This window comes from Carassius carassius, chromosome 39 (assembly GCF_963082965.1).
Source record: "Carassius carassius chromosome 39, fCarCar2.1, whole genome shotgun sequence".
In the NCBI taxonomy this organism is placed as follows: Eukaryota; Metazoa; Chordata; class Actinopteri; order Cypriniformes; family Cyprinidae; genus Carassius; species Carassius carassius.
Genome location: NC_081793.1, coordinates 5,121,234 through 5,148,903, shown reverse-complemented (window position 1 = coordinate 5,148,903; position 27,670 = coordinate 5,121,234). Strand labels below are relative to the sequence as shown.

The 27,670-nt window shown below is 41.3% G+C and overlaps 1 protein-coding gene across 1 annotated transcript in view; it reads right to left on the bottom strand.

Annotated features, from left to right (window-relative positions):
* LOC132121263 (protein bicaudal C homolog 1-like) overlaps positions 1 to 27,670 on the bottom strand; it is a 97,717-nt gene that overhangs the window by 3,631 nt on the left and 66,416 nt on the right. Inside the window, exons 7-20 of the mRNA XM_059530489.1 lie at positions 27,418 to 27,606; positions 24,570 to 24,821; positions 22,853 to 22,984; positions 20,554 to 20,767; positions 19,420 to 19,569; positions 18,835 to 19,016; positions 18,547 to 18,688; positions 17,294 to 17,447; positions 17,031 to 17,187; positions 10,385 to 10,424; positions 9,124 to 9,278; positions 8,629 to 8,782; positions 7,860 to 8,017; positions 7,481 to 7,580 (exon numbers count right to left, since the gene is read on the bottom strand). Of these exons, the coding sequence (XP_059386472.1) occupies positions 7,481 to 7,580; positions 7,860 to 8,017; positions 8,629 to 8,782; positions 9,124 to 9,278; positions 10,385 to 10,424; positions 17,031 to 17,187; positions 17,294 to 17,447; positions 18,547 to 18,688; positions 18,835 to 19,016; positions 19,420 to 19,569; positions 20,554 to 20,767; positions 22,853 to 22,984; positions 24,570 to 24,821; positions 27,418 to 27,606 (2,179 nt within the window). The remainder of the gene's footprint in view (positions 1 to 7,480; positions 7,581 to 7,859; positions 8,018 to 8,628; positions 8,783 to 9,123; positions 9,279 to 10,384; positions 10,425 to 17,030; positions 17,188 to 17,293; positions 17,448 to 18,546; positions 18,689 to 18,834; positions 19,017 to 19,419; positions 19,570 to 20,553; positions 20,768 to 22,852; positions 22,985 to 24,569; positions 24,822 to 27,417; positions 27,607 to 27,670) is intronic.

Sequence of the window (27,670 nt, the reverse complement as noted above, 5' to 3'; positions counted from 1 at the left end):
TTTTTCAGGATCTCTGCAATTCGACTGGGCATGCTCTCAATCAACTTCTGGGCCAAAACCTGACTGATAGCAACCCATTCTTTCATAATCACTTCTTGGAGTTTGTCAGAATTAGTGGGTTTTTGTTTGTCCACCCGCCTCTGGAGGATTGACCACAAGTTCTCAATGGGATTAAGATCTGGGGAGTTTCCAGGCCATGGACCCAAAATTTCAACATTCTGGTCCCCGAGCCACTAAGTTATCACTTTTGCCTTATGGCACGGTGCTCCATCGTGCTGGAAAATGCATTGTTCTTCACCAAACTGTTGTTGGATTGTTGGAAGAAGTTGCTGTTGGAAGGTGTTTTGGTACTATTCTTTATTCATGGCTGTGTTTTTGGGCAGAATTGTGAGTGAGCCCACTCCCTTGGATGAGAAGCAACCCCACACATGAATTACTGTTGGCATGACACAGGACTGATGGTAGCGCTCACCTTTTCTTTTCCGGACAAGCCTTTTTCCAGATGCCCCAAACAATCGGAAAGGGGCTTCATCGGAGAATATGACTTTGCCCCAGTCCTCAGCAGTCCATTCACTATACTTTCTGCAGAAGATCAATCTGTCCCTGATGTTTTTTTTTTTGGAGAGAAGTGGCTTCTTTGCTGCCCTTCTTGACACCAGGCCATCGTCCAAAAGTCTTCGCCTCACTGTGCGTGCAGATGCGCTCACACCTGCCTGCTGCCATTCCTGAGCAAGCTCTGCACTGGTGGCACTCCGATCCCGCAGCTGAATCCTCTTTAGGAGACAATCCTGGCGCTTGCTGGACTTTCTTGGACGCCCTGAAGCCTTCTTTACAAGAATTGAACCTCTTTCCTTGAAGTTCTTGATGATCCTATAAACTGTTGATTTAGGTGCAATCTTAGTAGCCACAATATCCTTGCCTGTGAAGCCATTTTTATGCAACGCAATGATGGCTGCACGCGTTTCTTTGCAGGTCACCATGGTTAACAATGGAAGAACAATGATTTCAAGCATCACCCTCCTTTTAACATGTCAAGTCTGCCATTCTAACCCAATCAGCCTGACATAATGATCTCCAGCCTTGTGCTCGTCAACATTCTCACCTGAGTTAACAAGACGATTACTGAAATGATCTCAGCAGGTCCTTTAATGACAGCAATGAAATGCAGTGGAAAGGTTTTTTTGGGATTAAGTTAATTTTCATGGCAAAGAAGGACTATGCAATTCATCTGATCACTCTTCATAACATTCTGGGGTATATGCAAATAGCTATTATAAAAACTTAAGCAGCAACATTTCCAATATTTATGTAATTCTCAAAACTTTTGGCCACGACTGTACATGCCCCACCCGTGTTGCTTGGTACCACTGTATGTTCTTTAGCAGAGAAATATACTTTATTTCATTTGTTTTACATCATTTGTTTTTTGTATAATAGCTATTTGTTCAAACATGGCTGTTTCTTGCACTACAAATAATAGTTTTATTAATTTTACATAAAAAATAAAGAAATGTTAATTCTGTTCTCAACTTCTAAAAAAAAAAAAACAACAACGACAACACAACACAAAGTACTGATAAGAATACCGTTAAAGTACCGGACCGTTAAGCAGTATCGGTAAGAGTAGTAATACCGTTAAAACCTTAACGATACCCATCCCTAGAGGCTGCTGTAGCTCTAGCTTCTGTTAAAATGGACATTAAGAGTGCTCTCTCCTAGCGCTCCTCTCGCGATTATAAACACATGAGGAGTTACTAGGTGGTGACTCATGCAGTGACCAGATTAAAGCCTTAAAATTAGATTTTGTACATTATGATTTCATAGGTGAGAGAGACGCTAGCTTCTATCTCTCCCCTACTGGAGCAACATCATTTAAATAAAAATATAAATAAATGATGATGAAAATGATGACGATGATGATGATGAATAAAAAAAAAAATATATAAAATATATATACGAAAAGACAGCAATTGTTCCCTGCCAAGCCACATACTGTAGCAGCATCTACACTTGGATGGAACGCATTTCATGCTGTGGGTCAGACTAGTGCTGCCCTGCACACCATAGGTTCTGCAGGCGTATCTGGCTGATCTAAAAAATAAAAAAATAAATAAATCTGAGTGCCAGGAGGAGACTTTTAATATTTTCTCACTCACTGTGCTCAAGTGTCGGGGCTGTCAAAAAATAAATAAATAAACAGTCCCGACCCAATCCAGCTCCTCTGGGGTAGGAGGTTCAAAGAGAGAGTGTGGTTCAAAGTAGTTGTGCGCCCCCTCATAAGACTGGGGAGCAGCTTGTAACACTTGGCAGCCGCAGATGGAGCTAGACTAAAGTACGGTCATCACGATCAAAGCAAGGGCCTCAAGCTGTGCCCAGGACAAAGGGTGTGTCTCCTCAGGGAGGGCCCTGGAAAATTCCATCAGAAGTGTAAGGCTCCTCCCTGGCACCCTTAGGGGATCACTGAACAACCTCTGCCACCACCGGTGTTTCGGGGGGCAGTGGCCTCCAGTGAAATGATACATGCTCTGTTGCTTCCTGCCACGTTTCAGGACACCAGACATCTTACCACCCCCCCCCCCCACAACAAACAAAGTGTCACAATTAGTGCCCCTTTTGGAGAAGCTGGCAGCGTGGAAGGTACTGCCAAATATCTCCCCATGAGTTGAAAGAACTGTAGTGAAGGACTACAGGATTCAGTTTGCACATCGTCTTCTGCGTTCAACAGTGTGGTCTCCACCTCTGTGAAACCGGCACGTGCCGGATGTGTTCCCCTGCCAGACAGAGAGTCAGGCTTTTACAGTCGGTATTTCTTGATTCCCAAGAAAGACGGGGGGCTGCGTCCAATCATAGATCTAATGGACGTGTATTTTCATTTTGAAATATTGCCACAACTCAGGAGGTTCCTGAGGTTTGCTTTCGGGGGCGAAGCTTACCAGTATCAGGTTCTTCCATTCGGCCTAGCTTTATTATCCCGCACTTACATGAAATTCATGGATGCAGCTCTGGCTCCTCTACGACTCCAGGGCATCCTCATTTAAAATGTATATAAACGACTGGCTGAATCTGACCCAGTTTCAAGAGCTTGTGCTTCGACATCAGCATGTCGTCCTAGCTCATCTCGAATCTCTGGGGTTGAGACTCAACGGCAAGAAAAGCGTTCTCTCTCCGGCTCAGAGGACAACGTATTTGGGTGTGGTATGGGATTCGATCACAATGCAGGCACAGCTGTCTCTTGCATGCGTCGAATCCATTCTAAACACCCTAAAGAACATCAAGCTAGGCCAGAAAGTCACTGTTCATCACTTTCAGAAGGTTTTAGGTCTCATGGCAGCTGCATCCACGGTGATACCTTTGGGCCTCCCGCACATCACATCATTTCATCCAAGGGCCAATCCCCAGTGGCAAATAAGGGTTATGCGCCAGGGGCTTCGTACCCTATCTATGTGGTTCAGCCCCCGGTTTTTGACTTTGGGTCCCACTCTAGGTCCTTGTTGTCATCGCAAGATGTTAATGACAGACGCTTCCCTCATGGGCTGGGGAGCGGCCTTAGTTGGCTGTCCAGCCCAAGAGATCTGGAGAGGTCATCTTCTCGAATTGGCACATGAATTGCCTCGAACTGTATTATTGGCCCTGAAATACTTCCTCCAGCAGTTGAGAGGCTACCATGTCCTAATGCGGGTGGACAACACATCTGTAGTCTCTTACATAAATCGCCAGGGCGGACTGCAGTCGCGCCGCTCGAACGAGTTAGCGCACCAGGTTCTGCTCTGGGCACAGGACAAGTACCTGTCCCTCAGGGCGATTTACATTCCTGGGCATATGAATGTGAGAGCAGACTTGCTGTCCAGACAAGCTGTGAAACAAGGGAAATGGAAACTCCACCCCTAAGTAGTCAGTCAAATCTGGGAAAGATTTCAAGTAGCAGAAGTGGACCTCTGTGCTTCACAGGAGATGGCACAATGTCCCCTCTACATCTCTCTGACTCATCCAGCTCCCCTGGGTCTGGACCTTTCCTCAGATTGCTCTGCTCCCGGGAGTCCTGGCCAAGGTCCGTCGATAGGGGTCTCGCCTCTTACTGATAGCGCCCCTTTGGCCAACCGGAGTTTGGTTCTCAGATCTAATATCCCTCCTCGATGGCTCGCCATGGGCGATTCCAGTCAGGAGAGATCTTCTCTCAGGCACTAGGGACAGTACTTCATCCCCGGCCTGACCTCTGGAACCTTCACGTCTGGCCCCTGAGGGGGACCAACTAAAGATGCTGGCCTTCCAGCCACAGTAATAGAGATTATTCCAAGTGCTAGGACTCCCTCCACTAGAAGAACTTATGCCCTCATATGGAGTGTTTTTGAGGGCTGGTGCATGACACACCATGCAGACCCAGCTCACTGCCAAATTGTTTCAGTACTGGAGTTCCTGCAAGAGAAATTGTCCTCAGGCACATGCCCTAGTACTCTCAAAACTTACATGGCCCCTAGTTTGGCTTGCCATGTTTTGATTGACTGGGTTTCTGTGGGGAAGCACCCTCTAGTCGCCCGCTTCATTCATGGGGCTCATAGGTTGAGGCACCCACTAGAGCTATGGCCCCTTCAGGAGATTTAGCCGTAGTGCTCGAAGGGCTGGCAGGAACTCCTTTCGAACCATTAGAATCAGCGCCTGCCAGGCTTCTGACTTTAAAGATGGTTTTTCTTATGGCCATTACCTCTCTAAGGAGAACTGGGGATTTACAGGCTATGTCAGTCCAGCCACCCTGTTCCGATTTTTCCCCTGGCAAGTCAAAGCTATTTTGCATCCTCACCCTAATTGTCTTCTGAATGTTCCTTACTGTATCCAGTACGTGCTCTTCAGACTTACGTCCACCGCACTAGCCAGTGGCGTAAGTCAGAGCAGCTTTTCATATGCCATGGGTGCCGCAACCGGGGGGGGCTGCCTCCAGGCAAACAGTTTCACATTGGGTGAGGGATGCTCCTGCTCAAGTGTGTGATGCGGCAGGTTGGTCCTCTCCGCACACATTTGTCAGGTTCTATAGTTTGGATGTCCGTCCAACTCATTTCCAAAGACTTCTGTCCTCCGCCATTTACAACACTGGAGCAGAAAAGACTTCACTTACTGTGTCCAGTATGTGCTCTTTAGATTTACTTCCACCGCACTAGCCAGTGGCGTAAGTCAAAGCAGCTTTTCATATGCCATGGGGGCCGCAGTCAGGGGTGCGGCTGCCACCAGGCAAACAGTTTCACAGTTTTGGGTGAGGGTTGCTATTGCCCTAGCCTACGAGGCGCGTGGTCAAACTTCGCCTCTAGGAGTTAGTGCCAATTCAACCAGTTGGGTTGCATCTTCAATGGCTTGAGCAAGAGGTGCGCCCTTGCAGCAAGTGTGTGATGCGGCAGGTAGGTCCTTTCCGCACACATTTGTCAGATTCTATAGTTTGGATGTCGATGCTACTCCGGGCTCGCATGCCCTTGAGTCCACATCCCAGAGTCATGTCTGAGACCTCTTCGATGTTTGTTCGCACTCACTACACAACCTTGGAGCGCAGCATCGAGAGTAGCTTTTGATAGGGAACGTCTCGGGTTACTTGCCTGTAACCCTGTTCACTGAAAAAGCGGGAACGAGATGCTGCGCCTCAATGCCGCACTGTCGACGTGTCCGGACGTCTCTTCCGACAAAGGGGTAACCTGAGGATGTTTCCGTTTCACGTCTATTTATAACCTGTAGGTGCACGTTATCAGTGACGTCCCCTGCCGAGGTTATTTAAGCCAATTCTTGGCGTGTTTGACACACATGCTTCACAACCGGTCGAACAAAGAATGTTCTCAGCGCAGCATCTCGTTCCCGCTTTTTCAGGGAACAGGGTTTCAGTCAAGTAACCCGAGACGTTTTCCGATAATCCCATTTCTGTGGAAGGTGCTTAAGGTAATGCAGTTGTGCACACGAACAGTTCAATTAACTTCTTGGTATATAATTGCCAAGTAAATAAAATAAAAAAAGGAACTTGGAAAATATAGAAAAATAATGAAGAAAAAATTGAAAATGACATGCCAGATTTAATGTCCTTTGTTAACTTAAGTAAATAATAATAATAATAAATCTGGCTGCCTTTTTTTGATCCTGTCAGCAAGATGCTTGTCTCAGTGATTAAGACACACTGGAGTAATTGCAGAAATAAGTGTAAATACTTGCTCGCATAACATATTTCAACAAATAGTTTTAGCTATTAAAATTCTTATTAAGAAAATGAAGGCACAAAATAAACTTGGTGGGGAAAAATTGGGAGAAAGACGTGATTTCAAGACAGAAACATAACTATTTTAATATATAAAACACACTCTATTAATGGCACAGCTAAATGGGACATTTATTATAATGGGTATATGTAAAGATTGTTTTAAAGGGATACTTCACCCCAAAATGAAAATTTTGTCATTAATCACTTACCCCATGTCGTTCCAAACCCATAAAAGCTTTGTTCGTCTTCGGAACACAATTTAAAATATTTTGTATGAAAACCGGAAGGCTTGTGACTGTCCTATATACTGCCAAGTAAAACACACTGTCAAGATTCAGAAAAGTATGAAAGACATCATCAGACATCGCCATTTTGGAGAATCTGAGCAGCACGCAGGTGGCATACGCAGGCGACTTACACTCTTTCTTTCAAAACAAAGTGTAAATATACGTAGTAAAATGTATCCTTGTGGCGTGGCTGACACAGTATAGCATACGCCACCTGCGTATTGCTCAGTTTCTCCAGAATGGTGCTATGGTGATGTAGGTAGAGACAGAGGAGAAGAATTGTTGAATAAAGTTGTTATTTTTGTTTCTTCGTGTACAAAAAGTATTCTCGTCACTTCATTATGTTACGGTTGAACCACTGATGGCCGATGGACTATTTTGAAGATGTCTTTCATACTTTTCTGGACCTCGACAGTGTAATTTACTTGGCAGTCTATGGGACAGTCACAAGCCTCCCGGTTTTCATCCAAAATATCTTAAATTGTTTTCCGAAGACGAAGCTTTTATGGGTTTAAAAGAACATGGGGGTAAGTGATTAATGAAAACATTTTCATTTTGGGGTGGAGTATCCCTTTAAGTTCATGTAAATTAAACATTATAATTTTTTTTTTTTTTTAAATGATTTCACAAATTTTACTGTAATGTTTTATGGCTATATTTACTCTTTTTTTCATAGAAATTGATTAAAATCTATGTGGATGCATCAGTATGAGTTTTGGTATCGGTGATACTTGACTCTATTCATATTTCAAACTAGGAAAATATTTAAAATATACAGTCTTTATATTTTTTCAACATACATTTGGCGATTTAGTGGCAAACTATAATTATGATTATAAATAAATTGTAATGTTAGGTGTAATTAATCATCATTTACTACAGAAAAATGTCATTAATACATCAATTTGATTGATTGAGGCACCTATATAACGCTATTGTGTTAACCCTAGTAGTTTGGAAGGGAACGGACCTGAGATGGCCAGCAGCATTTTCCTGCGGGCTCCGAATGTAGTAATGCCGAGCTCTTTCAGGTCCTGATCAGTCAGTGTGAGGAACGTCTGAAGGTCAATCTGAGAAATTCAAAAAATGAGTTAGCTGTTCACTCCAGTATTTCATGTTGCTTCATAAAAGCCTATTTTGCCAAAGACTGTGTTGTTTAACAGATTTAAAGTACATTTTCAACACGTGTTCTGCGCACGAAAATATGTGCAGCCAAAATAGGTCAAGCGCTGAAAGACATAAGACATAAAAACAACCTCCCAGTGACAGAAATCATCTAAAAGTCATATACGTGTCCTCATTTCAAAAAGCAACGCTAATAGAGAAGATATCGGCAGCTCCGTCTGTACCTCCTGCTGTTGGAAGACGTCTGTATATTTCCCGAGGCCAAGTTTACTGAAGAGCTCAGGCAGATCTGATCCTTTGAAGGATGTGTTGAGATTACAGCCGTTAGTTCCCGTCACAGACGAGATGCAGTCCATGTAATTGCTGCTGCTTAGGTAGTGCTCTATTACAAAAAAAAAAAAACATGGTTACAGTGTTTACCAGGTTACCAAACTTTACACTTAAACCAGTGAGCTGCCTTCCTAAACAGCATTTTTAAGGCTTCGCAGATACCCTGGAGTGGCCAAACTGCATTCGTAACTATGTGAAAAAGAAGTTAACTTAATATTTTTAAAAACTACACTTGCAGATATTATAATACTAATGAAATAAAAGGCCACTTAAGTACTAGAGTAGAGCACACTTAAACATTTAAAAAGTGCACTTTTTTATAAAAGTTTTACTTTTTAAGTACATTTTAAATAATTGTTTGCGTATTTTTGTGGTACTTTACAGAACACTCACTTTGATGTGTATATGACGTAAAATAATTGCATTTTAAATGTATCTTAAATGTAGTGATGTTTAATATTACATTTAAAGTAAATATATTTTAAATGTACTAAATTGCAACTTCATCATTACAAATAATATGCAATATTCAATAGAAATTACATAAAATTGTAGTCTACCATATAGTAAATGCTTATTAGTAGATTTGCCAGTACTCATATTTATATTAATTATATATATATATATATATCACAGCTCAGTCTTGCTGACTGAAGAGCACACCTGTTTTGTTCTGCTTTCTTTTGGGGCTGATGGGAGAGGGAAAGTCGCTGTGTGCTGGGAGCCCGCTCCCATTCCTTTCCCTCCAGTTATCCGAGTCACTGCCACTCGCCACCCCCTCTCTACTGTTGGAGCGGGACAGGGCTAGAGGCGACCCCTTATCACATATCAAAACACATATCATATTAAGCTTATTCCTCTAAAATCAGTGATGCATCAATACAAAATAATAATAACAAGCATATAGGCATTGCCAGAGCTAATCATCTCCAGTGAGAACACTGCACACACTTGTACACACTGAATGCACTGAATGAACTATAATCAGCATACAGCAATTCATAGGACAAGGTCAAGGTTTATTTATGTAGAATGACCAAAGTGCTTTACAAGCAGAGCAAAAGACACACATAATAAAACTGAACACAACAAGTATTTTATCTGATGAAGACATAGGAGATATGTGCTTAACCCATCTGCTGGAGCGCTTGAGTTTACCTCATATGTAGTTGACATGGTGGGTTTATAAGATACGTGGTTTGCCCTGCGCAACTCCTTAATAGTTTCTGCAGGCATAGACTTTGAGAAGCCCAGACCGCTCCACGTGTTAGTAGGGGTACGGACCTCCGTCACCACTGGCTTCTTTAACATGGCTGAACAGAGAAACACACAATAAATAAATGTCACCCCTAAATAAAATGACATTACAAAAATTAAAAATGAAATTTTATTCCATATTTTTTATTATATTATATTTATTATATATTTATATATTAAAAATAATATAATAATAATATATAAATAATATTAGAAATAATAATAATAATAATAATAATAATAATAATATATGGAATATGTATATTATTACATAATGCATTATAATTTACATTTTTATATATATATTTTTAATAAAAAATATTTTCATGGTATACAATTAAGTACTCTACAAAAAATTTGAATAAATATTTATTAAATTTTTTTTATTATATATATATTTATCTGTTATTTAATTTATAATTTGAATAATATCATTCTTTTTTCACATTACAGTAATGAGCATGATTTTATTTATTTATTTATTTTTTGTTGGAGGAGGATTTATGAAGTAATTGTCATGAAAATAATATCACAGTGCAAAATATGTAAATAGTCCTAAAACTTCAACTTAAAGCTTAATATAATTAATATACCCACAAAATAAACGTATGACTGAAACATGAATGTTATTGGTGGTTTTTGTGAGGTGTAGGAATCAGGAATTATAATTAGTTCATCAAGAATTTGATGCCAAATTCCCCTGCACTGTGTTAAATCGGTCAAAACCCAGAGGTTTTACAATAAAACAGTGTGCCACATTTCCATTCAGTTCCAAAATAAATCATTAACAAAGAACTATTTACAGTATGCAGGCAAGAAGAGCGTTTACACTGGGAACATTCCTCATTCTCAGGTCCTTAGTTTACATTATGAATGCTGGACACAGGACGTGAGGTGTGGAGAAGCTTTATGAGGCAGAGTTTATTTACCGTAAATGTGAAACAGGACTTTAATGACACCCTACTCACTGCCAGACATTCAGCCTATGAAGACACTGTAATCCTGCTTCGTTTATTGCTGGCACACTGGTCTAAACACAACCGGTCTCCAATTCCCCAACAGCCTACCAGCAGAATTGTCTTTAACAATAAAGATGGGTGGGAGACACTCTTTAAGGCTCTGTATATAGCTTTAACTGTGATTTGATTTGTCAAGCACATACCTTTGGTTGCCAATAACTTCTTTTGCTCGTAGTCGAACGCCTGTAGAGGTGAACAGAGAGAAAGCAAAGAATGTTTAGACTGTTAGGAAGGATTTAAGAATTAAGTCCCTCATTTCTCCTGTCAGCTTGGTTTATAGAATGAGAAAGGCAAATGGGAAACATTGCCTCATTTTGTCAAAAACATTTACTAGATTGTGGCGAGCAGAAAAGTCTGTTGTTTCAGAAACATGGCATTGTCTTGATAGATAAATAATTTTGAAAGAAGTCTCTAATCCTTACCAAGGCTGCATATTTTTGATCAAAAACAGTAAAAACTATAATATTTTTAAATATTATTCCTTTTTTTATGTTAGCTATTGTAATATATTTTAAACTATAATTCATTCCTGTGATGCAAAGCTGAATTTTCAGCATCATTATTCCAGTCTTCAGAGTCACATGATCCTTCAGAAATCATTCTCAAATGATAATCTGCTGCTTAAGAAACATTTATTTTTATCAAATGTTGAAAAGAGTTTTTGCTTCATTATATTTTTGTGGAAACAATGAAACACTACCATTCAAAAGTTTGGGATAAGTAAGAAAAAAAAAATCTCCATTCACAAGGACGCATTAAATAAATGAATTTATGATTTTATGAATAAAACTCATCAACGAAATTTGAAAAAAAGTGTCATGGTTTCCCACAAAAATTTTAAGCAGCAAGAACAGTTTTTAGCATTGATAACAATAAGAACCATTATAAATGATTTATCATGAGTTCCCTTTCAAGGGAACTTCGAACTGCGTCCTCTGAGGGGACACTATGGGGAACACCTCGTCGTGACCCGTGTCTGAAGCATACTTTGAAAAACGCCAACGTGTTGGCCGGCGACAGCCTCTGACGTCACTACCAGCGCGACTATAAATACGCGCCCGTAGGACCCGTCAATATCTTTTTCGTCTTCAGTTGGCTGTTTTGTTTGAAGCGTGCATCTGAGAAACGACCAAGACGGTAAGAGCGATCTATTACTGTTTTCATCATGGCTTCCACTAGCAAGGCGTTTAGACAGTGTGTGCATCCGTGTCAGCGTTATCTGACACCCGATGACACACACACTCTTTGCGTCTCTTGTTTGGGCGAAGAGCACGCGCGCGATGTCCTTGAGGGGGCGGTCTGCGTGCACTGCGAGCGTTTCTCTCTGAGAAAGCTCCACTCTCGTTTGTCTCTCTTTTCGAGGAAAGAGGGACAGCCATCTGGATCCCGCGGCTCAGGTCCCGCCGTTGGAGGCACGGAGGAGAATGAGCTTGTGGGGATCACAAATGGATCTCGCTGAGGAGTGTAGAGAGGGACCTTCCTTTTCACACTCTCCGGCGGCGAACGAGAGCGAACTTCGGGAGGCAGATGTGGTATCATTAACCCATTCTGACACTGAAGTTAGTGCTCTGCTGGGTTCTACCCAGGAAGAGCAGGAGATGTCTGAGAGTGGTGAAGAAGCTGAGGCAGAGCCTTCTCGATCCTCCTGTCCCGCGTATGAGGAGCTGTTAGAGGTTATGGATCGCGCCACGGCAAAATTAGATTTGCCATGGAAGCGTGCCAGCAAGATGGCGCCACGAGGTCGCCTCGCTGAGCGGTACTTGTCTGACCATAGCCCTCCAGCCCAGGTGAGCCTTCCATTCTTGCCTGACTTACATGCAGAAGTCGAAAAGGAATGGAAGAGGCCGTTTTCCTCTCGCATCCACCGGTTTCAGCATACGAGCTATGCTAATATCGAGGGCTTGCATGAGAACGGCTATGAGAGGATGCCCCCTGTAGAAGAGACGCTGGCTTGCTATCTCTCTGTGGGGCAAACGTCCTCTCTTAAATCTCCCGCTTTGCCATCTAAGCCCCTCCAAGATACATCCCGCTTAAATGGCAGGTCATACGCGGCAGCTGGTCAGGCTGTGGCTTCACTGCACACGATGGCGGTGCTCCAGGCCTACCAGGCTGACCTGCTGAAGGACCTGAAGGCCTTTCACCTGACCAGGTAGCCGAGCTGCGCCGCACCACAGACCTCTCTCTCCGAGCTACCGAGCAGGCCGCCTCCGCCATGGGCAGGTCTATGGCGGCCATGGTGGTGACGGAGAGACATCTGTGGGTGAACCTGGCTGACATCGGGAAGGAAGAAAGGGGGTTTCTTCTCGATGCTCCGGTCTCGCCTTCTGAGCTTTTTGGTACCTCCGTCGAGATGGTGGTCGGGAAGTTCAGGGAGGCAAGGGCGCGCTCAGCGGCCTTTAAATCCTTCATTCCACGAAGGTCCAGGTCCGAGCCCGAGCAACTCAGGGGTCCTGGCCCATCTCGATCTGAGGGTCGTAGAGGGGCGCAGAAGGCTAGTGTTGCGGCTCGCGCTCCTCCCCCGCCTAAGGGCAGGGGCAAGAGGAACCGCGGGTCACGGAACGGTAAGCAGGGTCTGAGGGACGTGATTCGGACGAGGCAGCGTCCTCGCCCGGGTCAGAGCGGTAGGATGACCTAGTAGCTCCGGATGTTTTTAACCTCTGTTTTTAACCTCTGTTTTTTGTCCTCCCCTGCCTAATTCCCCTGTAGCCACCAGCTTTCCACCTGATCGAGGTTAGGTGGACGGTCTCTCACATAACAGTCTCCTTCTGGACCTATGATGTTTTGGTTGGTTCTATGTTCATAGCAACCGCCTTACTGACGGTCCGGACCAGAAGGGGGCGCCCCGCAGCGGGACTCCAGTACAGGAGGGTGGGTGAGTACGTAACCCTTGCTCTACCTGTTTATGGACTTTATGTTGCTGGTGGTTATATGTCTACTAACAATCTCTGTGAGTTTCCTTTACAGTAGCTAGGTGGCCAAAGAATTGGCACAGCACTGCAGGGAATTCCATAGATGTCCGGCCAGGTCACCCAGAGGGGCCGCCTGGCCGCTTGGCGCATCCGGGGAGGTGGTGGTTACGGCAAGAAGCTCTGTATTTACTGCCTCAGGTGATGCTCCCCTCGCCTAGAAAAGAGGGTTGGAGCTCACCGCTCCCGTACGATTCAGCGCCTCTGCGATGCTTGGGAACCTCTCTGTACACACGCTTGCCTGTGTACTTTCTCAAAACCACATAGTGGTCAGTGTGCACGTTAACGCTTTGCGCACTGTCTGAAATCCACGTAAAGTGGTAAGTGTGCACGCATGACTTTGCGCACTTTCTAAAATCCTGTACGGTAGGGGTTACGCGCTTCGCTTCGTTCCCTTTCTTGTGATGATTAGCCCTGGGTTCCATGGGCTTCATTCAACCAGTGTGTATTTGTTATACACCTCAAGCATCGCTTCCCTTAACATGAGGGGCTGGGTGGACTCCCACATACTGTGGTTATCAGGTGGTAGGCTTCATCAGGCCTCCCTGATGGTGAGCTCCCACATACGGTGGTTGCCAGGTAGTAGGCCTCACCAGGCCTCCCTGGAGATTTAGCTCCCACATACTATGCGTTTCTACGGAATAGCACATTGTGGTTTTCAGATAGTAGGCTTCATCAGGTCTCTCTGAAGACGAGCTCCCACATACTGTGGTTGCCAGGTAGTAGGCCTCACCAGGCCTCCCTGGAGATTTAGCTCCCACATATTGTGCGTTCCACTAAATAGCACATTGTGGTTTTCAGATAGTAGGCTTCATCAGGTCTCTCTGAATACGAGCTCCCACATGCTGTGGTTGCCAGGTAGTAGGCCTCACCAGGCCTCCCTGGAGATTTAGCTCCCACATACTGTGCGTTTCCTAAAAAGTGAGCTCCCGCGATTTGTGGTTGTCAGGTAGTAGGCCTCACCAGGCCTCCCTGGAGTTGAGTTCCATATTGCTTTCAGTTTCCACTGAGGTGGTTATCTGGTAACAGATAGTAGGCCTCTCTAGGCCTCTTTGTAGGTGAACTCCCACATATTGTGGTTATCAGGTAGCAGGCTTCACAGGCCTCTCTGAATGTGAGCTCCCACATACTGTGGTTGTCAGGTAACCTTTCAGTACACACGCTTGCCTGTGTACTTTCTCAAATCCACATGGTGGTCAGTGTGCACGTTAAGGCTTTGCGCACTGTCTGAAATCCACGTAAAGTGGTAAGTGTGCACGCAAGACTCTGCGCACTTTTTGAAATCCACGTAAAGTGGTAAGTGTGCACGCAAGACTCTGCGCACTTTCTCAAATCCTGTATGGTAAGGGTTACGCGCTCCGCTTCGTTCCCTTTCTTGGGATGATTCGCCCCGGTGTTCCTTGGGCTTCATCCAACCAGCGTGTATTTGTTATACACCTCAAGCATCGCTTCCCTTAACATGAGGGGCTGGGTGGACTCCCACATATTGTGGCTGTCAGGTGGTAGGCTTCATCAGGCCTCCCTGATGGTGAGCTCCCACATACTGTGGTTGCCAGGTAGTAGGCCTCACCAGGCCTACCTGGAGATTTAGCTCCCACATACTGTGCGTTTCCTAAAAAGCGAGCTCCCGCGATTTGTGGTTGTCAGGTAGTAGGCCTCACCAGGCCTCCCTGGAGTTGAGTTCCATATTGCTTTCAGTTTCCACTGAGGTGGTTATCTGGTAACAGATAGTAGGCCTCTCTAGGCCTCTCTGTAGGTGAACTCCCACATATTGTGGTTATCAGGTAGCAGGCTTCACAGGCCTCTCTGAATGTGAGCTCCCACATACTGTGGTTGTCAGGTAACCTTTCAGTACACACGCTTGCCTGTGTACTTTCTCAAATCCACATGGTGGTCAGTGTGCACGTTAACGCTTTGCGCACTGTCTGAAATCCACGTAAAGTGGTAAGTGTGCATGCAAGACTCTGCGCACTTTCTGAAATCCACGTAAGGTGGTAAGTGTGCACGCAAGACTCTGCGCCCTTTCTAAAATCCTGTATGGTAAGGGTTACGCGCTCCGCTTCGTTCCCTTTCTCGGGATGATTCGCCCCGGTCTTCCTTGGGCTTCATCCAACCGGTGTGTACTTATTGTACACCCCCAAGCCCCCTCAACTTGGGGGGGCTGTGTGGGCAATTCTCGGGTAGTTCAGCAGCGCTCCCCTTTTCTGAAAGGGTCACCTATGAGCATGCTGCTCGGAGCTCGGAGTCTTCCTCTCTTGGGAGACTGATTCCCGGTTCTTCAGAGCGCTCCAGTACCACATACTGTTTGAGACGCTCTGTGAGAGCAGGCATCCTGCTGAGGCAGGGGCTGAGGCCTCCAATTGCTCTGCTCCCGGGCCATTCTTCTACGAGCTGCTCTGACAGAGTCCCACGAGAACCCCTCCTTAGAACAGTATTTTAAATCCATGTTATGGTAAGTGTGCACGGGAGTCTTTGCGCACTTTCTAAAATCCACATTGTGGTAAGTTCGCACGCTAGTCTCTGCGTTCTTTCTAAAATCCCTAGATGGTAAGGGCTTCGCGCTGCTGCTTCGTGCCCTTTCTTGAGTTGGTTTAAGCCCCGTTCATCTTGGGCACCACTCCACCTAGGTATCCTCGGATACCTATCTAGAACAGGGCGCCGCTACTAGAGTGCTGTGGGGACAGCCCTTTCGGCAGGTTTTTGCGAAAGCTAGCAGTAGCCCCTGTGTGACAGGCAAAGACTTGGTAGAGGAAAGTGCCAGGCTCTTAGCCGTATCCCTTTAAAGGAATCTCTGTGATTCCAAGCCTTTAGCTCTACCCCGGGCCAGGGCCCTACAGGATAAGTTGGGTATGTAGCTTAGGCCTTTGGCCGTAAGGGATAATGTCATAAGGCAGCCGTCAGACCGTCCCAGGGGCGACTCCCGGTGAAGAGAAAAGCGGTAGAGTTGGTACTTAGTGTTTGCCATGATTCTGGTCTGCACTCCCCTCAGCATGGCGGCGTGGGTATACTGTTCCCCATAGTGTCCCCTCAGAGGACGCAGTTCGAAGTTCCCTTGAAAGGGAACGTCTCAGGTTACGAATGTAACCATGGTTCCCTGAGAGGGAACGAGACACTGCGTCCTCTAGCTCCCTGCCATGCTTCGGACGCAAGCTTCACGAAGAAGATATTGACGGGTCCTACGGGCGCGTATTTATAGTCGCGCTGGTAGTGACGTCAGAGGCTGTCGCCGGCCAACACGTTGGCGTTTTTCAAAGTATGCTTCAGACACGGGTCACGACGAGGTGTTCCCCATAGTGTCCCCTCAGAGGACGCAGTGTCTCGTTCCCTCTCAGGGAACCATGGTTACATTCGTAACCTGAGACGTTATTATTGATAATAATTGAGCAGCAAATCAGCATATTAAAATGATTTCTGAAGGATCATGTGACATTGATGACTGGAGTAATGATGCTGAAAATTTAGCTTTGCCTCACAGGAATAAAATACATTTTAAAATATAATCAAATAGAAAACCGTTCTTTTAAATTGTAATAATATTTCACAATATTGTTGTTTTTGATCAAATAAATGCAACTTTGGTGAGGATAAGAGATTTCATTTTAAAAACATTAAGAAATCTTAATTATTCCAAACTTTTGACAGGTAGTGTATTATTTCCATAAGGGATGTTACTGAAACACTGAAAGCTAATTGAGATATTGATGGCTGCTCTATTCATTCGATAATTGTTTTTGGAACTAAGGGAAGCACGTTGACTGAGTTTATAAGTAACTAATAGAAGTAGACTGAGTTTATAAGTAACTCTACAAGTAGAGTTCACTACCTGGATGTTGGAGAAGGGGGATTGGGGCGGCAGGTGGATTCTGTCTGAATTCTGCTGAGCGACCCGTTCAGCTGCTCTTTCACTGCCTGGAGCGCGTTTATCAGCCACCGGACTCTCCGAGGCACTGGAGTCAGAGTCTGACAACAGACAGTCTGAACTAGATGGGTAAAAGTGCAGATAAATAGAACAAATATGTTTAATCACATGCTGCATTAGTGGCTAACTCTAACATCGACTAGTTGAGGGATTGTGTGTGTTCATACTGTAGGAGGGAGTTCTTGGTGCCCTGAAGCAGTTCCAGGGCTTGCCTCTTTCCTGACGTCGTCTTGCAAGATGCCAACATCTGCTTCAGTTCATTGCTGTTTCCCGAGTGAGAGGGGCTTCGAGGCATGCCCACCTCCACGAACGTATCTGATCCTGAACACACACACGTACACATAGACGAAAGAGTGTTATCCTTTCCTCAAGCCCCCATATTGAACGTTTCAGTTGAGTAGTTTGAGATTGGACTCCTGCAGCACTCAGCATCAGAGAATCTAGCACAAGATTGAATTGACTTCACCTCATCTGACTAAATGGATGTTAGGCCAACTCAAACAGATTTAACAACACTGGAGCATGGGAAACCTTGGCCTTGTATTTCCACAGATGTCCCGTTCAGAGAGCAGGAAGGAATGGTATAATAATTTGGAATGGAGTTTATATTTATCCATAATTAGACTGACCAAAGTTAATAAATTCTCACTTTCAATCTAGAGAAGGTCGAGGAGTTGTTTCAAGTGTTAATCAAATGGTTGACATAATTCAGCGGTGAATGTCACTGGTTGCATTAGGCTCGAATAAAGGAGAGTATAATATATCTTTCAATTAATGTGGCCTTGGAAAGTGGCATGCATGAAATGTTGATTCACATGACAGACATTGCAGTTTACATGAAGCTTGCTGGCATTTACCAGATAAAATGACTCAATTCTGACATATGTCAGGGATCAGTCTTGCAGAAAATGCCATCACACTTGACTGACTACAAAGGATTTTTGTAGTTGTTGCAAAAAGTAAATAAAAAAAAAAATAATAATAATTGCAGGAAAACAATAAAATGAATAAATAAAATATATTTATTTGATCAAAAATACAGTAAAAAAATAATATTGTGAAACATTATTAGGATTTAAATAACTTTTTTAAACTGATTTAACTGATTCTTTGATAAATAGAAAGCTCAAAAGAACATTTATTCTAATTTATTTGAAATATAAATCTTTTTTTAACAATATAAATGTCTTTACGGTCACTTTTATCCATTTGATGTGTCCTTGTTGAATAAATGATAAACATTAAAATAATAAAATAAAATGGTAGTGTATTAGAAAAGTATTAGAAAAGTTTTATCTTATATTAAGAATTTTTTTAACTAAGAAAAAAAAAATAATACTTGTCAAGAAAGTGATTTTTGCAGTGTGGAGAAATGCGTCTTGTAATGAGGATATAACAAGGAGCTGTGGATAATGCAGACCTTGGTCTTGACAGGATTTGCTGGACAGCGGTTCAGAAGGGCAGTGGGGACTGGCTTCCTGTACAGAGTCACCATGAGCTGCGGTCAGAACTTTATCTGCCAGAGACGCTGAAGACATTCTGCTGTACATGGTGCTGGGCTGCTACACAACACACATGCACACAATATTCTGGTCAAGAGGATACCAAAGAAGACTATGAGATATATATACACAACATTAGCATAATTTTATAACATTTTTAGCATAAATATATATCATCTCATGATGGTGAAAGAATACTTGCTCACTTTGCTACTAAGGGAGGACACAGCTTTACTGCAGTCTGATACTCCGTTGACATGGGCGTCTATGGGGGCGAGACCAGGTGGAGGGGACGGAGTGTTCTGGGTGTAGCCTGACACCCCTGACAGCAAGATGCTGGTTAGAGTGGCCTGGGTGGCTGGATGGATCATCAAGTGCGATGAGAAACCTAAGAAAAAAAAACTGTTTAGTTTGAAAGACCTTTTACTATAGTATAATACAATTCTAACATTAAATATAATATATAATACAATGTAATAGAATAATGGACTGAATTCTAAAAAAAAAAAAAAACGTCAATGTAAAGTGGACTGAGACTGTAGAGAAGCATTCCTATTATATAATAAAATTTCAACATTAAAAAATAAAATGAAATAGACTGGGTTTTAAATAACAACGTGAATGTAAAGTGGACTGGGACCCTACCACAACTAAAGGGGAGCAAAGTTATCCCCTTTCAAGTTCATGTACACTGCTGTTTTATTTCAAGATAATTTAAGTGTGAACATATGAGATGATGAATCCATATAATGTGTTTGTTTGTGGAGGAAGTCTGTCAGTCTTCTCCTTACCTGGAGTGCTGGCCAGTGAGTTGGGCCAGAGATTGGGGATGGGTGTACCAGAGGTGGATGTCTGTAATGGGCTGATGGAGCTGTTGAGAGCGTTGAGAATGGAGTTGGTGGAAGGTCCTGTCATGGAGGCTGCTGTAGGTCCCAGAAGACCTACAGGTCAGGCAAAAAATATGAGACAACAAACCATAAACACAATTTCAACATAAGACATATGCTGAACACTCAAATAAATAGTTCAGAAATGAAAATCTAAAGCAAATTTACTTACTCTTAGGCTGTCTAAAATGAATTTTTTGTTTTTGAAAAATTCAGCATTACATCACTTGCTTAGCAATGGATCCAGCAGTGAATGGGTGCCATCAGAATTAGAGTCCAAACTGTTGATTTGTTTCTTACAACAGCTTTTCACAAGACATTGATGGACTGGAGTGGTGTGGATTATTGTGGTGTTTTTATCAGCTGTTTGGACTCTCTTTATGACGGCAACCATTCACTGCAGAGGATCCATTGGTGAGCAAGTAATGGAATGCTACATTTCTCCTAATCTGTTCAGATGAAGATACAAACCCATCTACATCTCGAACGACCTGAGGGTGAGTAAATTTGTAGCACATTTTCATTTTTGAAAGCTCGTTCAGCTAATGTAGTGTTAATTTTGCAAACAAATTTTAACATAATTTTAGTGATTTAGACTCCTGACTAAATTCTTTTAGTCACATTTTAGTCCCCCTACTTTTTTGGGGGGGGGAGAAACTCTTAATTTTTACTCTTTTAACTCATCTTTGGTGCAAAGAAAAAAAAATGCAAAACTCATGTACAGTAAAACTACAAATTTAAGACCATGCAGAAATCTAAGAAAACTGGTTTAGTCGGCAGAACCAGCAATGGCATACGTAGTTAGTGGAAGTGGTAATCCTGTTATGCTTTGCACTCACTTACATGCCTAATAATAATGCCCCCTTGCTTTTTGTATTGTTCCCACATCCCTGCATTTTTTACTTTTGAATACTGTGAAGTGTTCTCCAGTTTCAGTCCACACACTCACACACACACACAAAAAGGATGTTTAGAAGTTGATTAGAAGACTAGATGTACTTTAATAGCCATGGGAAAATAAATGTATTCTCTTCTTACCCAGGCTGGTGAGGCCGAGGCCGGCAGAGGCCAGGATGTCGAGGCCAACAGGGCAGCTGAGAGGCGGAGCAGGGCCAGATGGAGGACTGCTGCTGTTACTGCTGGTGATGCTGTTGGTAGGGATTGATACACCACTGCTCTCCAAACCCAACAGATAACGCCTGGCCTCATACATGTTCAGAGCGTTCCTCTCCACACTCTTCACTATCACTGACTGACAGCCCAGACAAAAGAGATTTACAGTTTAGAAATCAGCTCCCATCCACTAGTAGTTGCTATATTTTATTAATACTGTGTCTGATTGGTGTCATTCAAAAAATAACAACAGCAGAAGTTGTTTCAACAACAATAGAATAATTAGTAATCATCTAGACAGTAAAGGCCTGCTCACACCAAAGACTATGACTTTAATGATAAAGTTGTAAAAATCGTTCTCAATTTAAACTATAGCGATAACCACACAGATGAACAATGCTGTTGGAGTCAGTTTCAAAGTGATTTTTCCCACGCATAATTATGAATATAATGTACTTGGTGTTTCCTTATAAAGGGAGTTAAATCATCATTATTCTTATTATTATTGACCACTTATTGTGGATGTTAAAGGATCTGCAGAGTAGAAGGTGCTTCACACAGCAAGAAACAGCACTTTACTTTTATCATTAGTTGTTAGTCATTAGTTGTTTTATCATTATTTTGTTGTCTGGGAGTTTCTCCTGCTTAGATTCAATAGATGGTCTTTTTTTTGATAGGAAGTAAATTCTGATTTCTGATTTCAGTATGTTTTAAAGTAAAATGTATATAAAGTATATGTTTTCATTTAACATCATGTTCTTTTATTTCAAAAGATCAATGATATTGATCACTATCCCTTTAATTCATGGAATACGTGTTTGAGCTTGCTGAACTAAAATGTATCTGAGAGTGGAGATTTTCTGTGGCTATACTTACTGTACATGTCCTCATATTTGCCTCTCAATTGGGAGTTTATAAAGTAATTCCTTCTTAGCACATGTACTGTATATACTAGTCACTAGCAATCTATTAGCAGAGTGAAAGAAGAGAAGCCAGAGGCATCAACACAAATCACTGAAATGGAAAAACAGAGGTTTATACTAAGACTGATAATTTACAGTGCTGCCATTCGGCCTAAAACACAGGATAAGATTTCACTCTTGACCATGACCAAGGATGTGAAGCGTTCCCAGTTTTTCCACATACTGCTAGTAAACCACCCGCAAATCCTATCCATTCCATAAATTACTTTACAAGACTAGGCGTCTTAATTTTAAGCCTCTGAAAGAACTAGGCCTTAATGCTTGATCTGAATATTCAAGGTGTCATACATGGGGGCATCAAAAATCTGGAGACTTAAAAATGTTCATATTAGACTACTGGGACTACTAGGGTCAGTAAGATTTTTTTGAAAGTCTCTTATGCTCACCAAAGCTCCATTAATTTGATTAGAAATATAGTAAACATTTTAATATTGTGAAACATTAAAACTTGTTTTTTTTTCTATATGAATGTATTTTAAAATGTAATTTATTTTAAAATGTAATTCCATTACTCAAATCTTCAGTGTCACATTATGCCGATTAGTTTTTTTTTTTTTTTTGTGGAAACTGACACAAGATTCTGTGATAAACAGAAAGTTCAAAAGAGCAGCATTTTATTTAAAATATATAAAAACAATTTTTTTTAATATATGCACACTGTAAAAAATAATTGTAATTTTAATGATAAAAGACTAAAATGCTATGATAAAAACTTGTACATTTGTTGACAATAAGTTTCATTTATCTGGTGAATAACTATATAACTGTAATATATCTAACTGTACATTTAATATAATAAGTTTTTGGAATCATAATTTACCGTGAAAATAAATTGACACTACCACGTTTCTTATAACAGTTTTTTAGGTTTATCTTATAAGTTAGTTACATTATATTTTATGTTACACACACACACACACACACACACACACACACACACACACACACACACACACACACACACACACACACACACACACACACACACACACACACACACACACACACACACACACACACACACACACATTTAATATTTTGTTATAAATGTTACATTATTTTTCTGTGAATTTCCCTTTGAACTTGAGGAGAACTGACTTTATACATCCACTAAGAAATTTAAAAAAAGTGTGACATCCAAAAGTATCCACCACCATATGTGATAAATGTTGCATATGTACAGTAAGGTTGGGTTTAGTTCATGTAAATATCTTTGAGTTTGTGGCTGTGAGTGTGCAAACCTTGCTAGGTTGCTTGGGTTTGGGTTTGACACTAATGAACACATCAAGCTGTTCCATTAGGGACGTAATGCACTGCGGTTCCACCTCGATGTCCTCTTTGATATCAAACATCAGCACCAGTGGCAGGCAGCCCTGCAGAAAGCACAAGGAAGAAAGCGAGAGAAAGAAATGAACAAAGTTTTTCTGCACCCTTGTAAATCATTCATAAAGTCGAACTTTAAGTGTTTCAAGGACTCTGTTGGCCTATGTCCTAAAGCAGCAAAGCTACAGTTATTCAGCAGTGATAAATCACCTACTTCTCATGTTGAAAAGAAAAACAGCGGCAGATACTCCAAACGTAAGGCTTTCATTTTACTGGGCCTTGACCTTCTTTTTCCTCTCCCGACACAGCTAACTCCGCAGGCATTTAAGAAACTGCTACATGTGCAGGAAAAGTTCTAGAGCCTATTTGTGTGGTGGGAAGCCTGCTATGACAGTCATAAATGTGAATGCTAAAAATGTCCTTAATGGATCTAAATTGAGCCAAAAACTGTGAATAAATTATTCTTGAGTATTGTGTCTTCCCTCGGCCTCCAGATGAGTGTTTAAATCAGGACTTGCAGGGTCAGACGGGCTGATATCTGTCTCCAGAGAGGACCACAGTGTGCTGGAGGGCTAATTGTTTTGCTTTCAGAGTGAGGGAATGCTCTCCACTTGTGTGTTCCTCAAAAGAATTGGGTTTTTCTTCTGGTGCCCCTGCCTTTGACAGTTTAATATTCTTCTGTGTTGGTTGAAGACTATTCATTTAAAAAAGACCAGCACATAATTCGACAAACCAGAGTTGCTTTTTGTAATGGCTTGATGGAAGATGAAATTAGATGAGAGTAGAGAGAAACTAAAGCTTTACATTTTTTGAAGAAAATACATACTCGCCTCATGCAAAATTCAGCTTGACAACATTCGTAATGCATTCTAAGGTGTTCTGGGTTGTTGCTAAGGTTTACTTTGCAGTTGCTAGATGGCTATTTACTGGAAGAAATTTTTTGTAAAAATTAAAAAAAGAAACCAAAAATAATCAACTTTAAAAATCAACACTAAAAAAATAAAAATAAATAAAAAATAAAAATAAGTTGTATATATATATATATATATATATATATATATATATATATATATATACAATTATATTAATTAAAACTTTTTAATCACACATTTGTTAGTTGTTGAAACATAGACATTTAAATAAAAAATATAATAAATATGTTTTTTCAAAAGTAAATGTAACATTATGTAATATTTATGATATTGTTTACAAGCTATAAATTAGTTTGATTAATGACTTTGGCCCTCTAAAATTGTTTTGTTAGAAACCGAAAATTAAATTTTGGCCAAATATTTTTGGTTGCAAAAATTTCAGTGCATTGCTATTAACTCTCATAAAAATTTCAAATTATCTGATATTTTAAGATATTTATTGACCTTCACACAAAGTCGTGAGGGTCTGCAGGGGTCTTTTCTATGATATCATTCCTATTTCTTATTTATTTATTTATTTAATAATAAATTGATAAATTAGGACAAACAAAATAAGCATCATGTCATTGACCCTATTACTGAAAAACAAGAGTAGAACAGTAAAATGAAAATGAGTCACTGCGCTGCAAGTGTGGAATTTTTTTAATTCATGTCAGCACAAACGCTGTGGGATGAGAAACAAAGAACAAAAAAAATCTCTCACCATCAGGTACTGGCGAGCCAGACACACAGAGTCAATGGTTCCCTGCACGTAGACGGTGGATTTCTTCTGCGGGCAGTTTGGGTCTGGGAAGTGGACCTGTGCTCCTGTGCGCTGCATGATGTGCTTGATGTTGCTTCCGTTGCGGCCCATCATGAAGAGGTGGTGCTGGGGTGCGATGTCAAGCTGTGTGCTGACTGTGATGGAGCTGGCCAAGCTGCCCGCGAGGTGCTCCAGTAACACTGCCGTGCCTCTCTGCAGCGACACCAGGGTTGGAAATTAACGGGGTCAAATGGCAAAAATGCCACTGTTAATGAACAAAACTGCCTCCAAAATTCAAGGTAAGGAGGCAAAGAAATGCCCCTGCACAATTAAGCTTAATCTATTACAACTGTCACAAACAAAAAGTGTTGACTGCAGCATTTTCAGTAACTGTTTTGTATGGAAGCCCATTTCTGCCATGGGATAAAAAATAAAAAAAAAGATTTCGGCTTCTTATCTCACACAATATTTTTTATTCTTGCAATTGCAAGTTTATATCTCTCAATTTGGACTTTCTCTGAATTGTGAGTTTACATCTCGCAATTCAGATTTTTCTTATAATTGTGAGTTTACATTTCACACTCTATATGTCGCAATTTTAAGTTACATAAAGCAAATCAGACTTTTTTTTCTCAGAATTGCGATTGCTAGTTTATAGACTATTATGGAAGCTTGTTTCTGCCAAAAATTCTGAATTTTTCTTGGTATTGCAAGTTTACATCTCAGAAACGTCTCAGTTATAATATCAGAATTGTGCTCTACAATCTCACAACTGTAAGAAAATATCAGAATTTGCGAGTTTACTTTTTTTAATCATAATTTTAATCATAATTTAATCATAACTCGCAATTCTGACTTCATTTCTTGCAATTGCGAGAACTGCGAGATTGCAATAACCTTTTTATTATTTATTTTTTTTAATCTAGTGGTAGAAACAAGCTTCCATGGTTTTGTTTTTATGCTATTAAGATGTTTTGGTTTGATTTTATCAAACATAATGCCATTTCAGATGCAGCTTCTGTGCCCATTTGCAGTCTAAAGATGGCTTTTGTTTATAAAATGTTATTGGTAATTGTCTATAGTTTTCTTATTGATAGAAGTAATTGTAATAAAAAGGTACTTGACATAAAAGACAACACACACATATAATAAGGTTAAAATAAAAATTGCCCTTTACAAAGGCAAAAAAAGGCAAAAAAAAAGATTTGCTTTATTTCACATTAATGGAGCATATTTTAGTAAACAAGAACCTCTTTATGTTCTTGCTTTTCCATCTGGCATATACAAATCTGGGAATGACCTACATCTGGGAGTTTCTTTCAGCACGCCATAAAACTAGGGGAAGAGAGGAAAGGCAAAGGGGCTCTTATGGGGTTCCTTTCTGGCCATGTTCATAGGCGGTTTTGGCAAATAAATCCTCATTCCAGCTCTTAACACATTCCAGGCATAGCCAGCAGCCCACAGGGCAACTCCAGCCCTAGGCCCTTCCTCAAGACCAGAGATGGAAGAAGGTTCCCACACTAGACCCTCAGTCTAAAGTGTTGTCGGCAGTCATTAGCACAACATAAAGAGTTCAGTGCCACTGGCAAACACCACAGACACACAGAGATCCAAGGTTGTGTAGGTTTGTGCTGGATGATTTACTGTGATTTTTTCTGGAGCTACTGAGGAGGTTCCCCTTAGGAGATGAAAATGCTTGCAAACATATCACCCCACAGGAATATGCCTTTAAAATTCAGGGTTTCTGTAGGTTCTATGAAGGTACATTTTATGAAATATTATTATTAATAATAATAATAATTAATAAATAACAACAAATTGACTTAGGAAAAACAACTGAATTCAAATGGAAAATACATTTTCATATCCCATTTACAGATATTTGTTCTTGTTTAAAAACAAATAAACAAACAAATACAATTTTGACCTCATATCTTCATCTCAAGTAAATATATCTTCATTTTAGAATGTTTAGATATTTGAACTGGAAAACAAGATAAAATACTGAAAAAGATGTTTAGCAATGCATGCAACATCTTATGCCCCTTTTAAGACCTTTTTGTGGAATCTTGAAATACGACTTTTAAGCCCTCAGAAACCCTGATATTTTTCTTATAGAAATCAATCTGCTTCTCAGATTTTTGTCCTGAGAAAAAAACTCTAGTAATCTCACACGTATCCCATCTAAGATATCTCAACGTCACACACTCAGTAGTCCAACAGTCTTATTCTATGACAAATACAGTTTGTTTGAAACTCTGATAGTGCAGTCCGATTATCACATGGCACAGCTGACTGGTTCTCTCCTGTATTGGTAGCCAATGAGCTTGCTGCTCAACATTGAAATATATGACTGGAGCTTGCTGTAGCAGTGCAGCTTGCTTCAAAAACCCTTCACCTTCCCCAGCTGTATGATATAGGGTTATTTAATGCATGTTATATTTGCAGAAGCAATATATGTTGTGGATGTACTGGCAGTAGCAAGTCTACAAGTCTAGCAAGTCTTACCATGCCAATCCCTCTGAGATTTGTCATGGCAGAATTATCTTTAGTCTGTTGTTTCTAGTTTTAGTAATTTTAAGAGAACTATCTGAAACAAATGTAAATTATATAAAAAAAACAATAGCCACAAAAACCTTACACAATATAAATAACCAACACTTTCAGAAACACTTTCACTACAAAATTTTCACAACCCTCCTGTGGCTCAGTGGTAGAGCATTGCTTTAGTAGAGCAAAAGGTTGTGGGTTCAATTCCCACGAAAAAACAACATAACCTGCCCCATATACATGTTTATGAATGTCTCACCTTCACGGCTGCAGTATTATTCTGTGAGCCCCGCACCACTCCTGTTGCTCCATAGAGTCTGGACCTCTGTTTGAAGGCCACAGAGATGTTGTATGTCTGGGAGATGTGCTGGATGGCAGGAGAGCTGGGGTCAGGGTTCAGCTGCACTATGACTGGCAGCTCGAACATCAACACCAGTGGGAGCAGCTCCTGAAAAAAGACCAAAAAACCCAGCAGTTAATGTATACGATATTGAATTATATTTATTAGATGG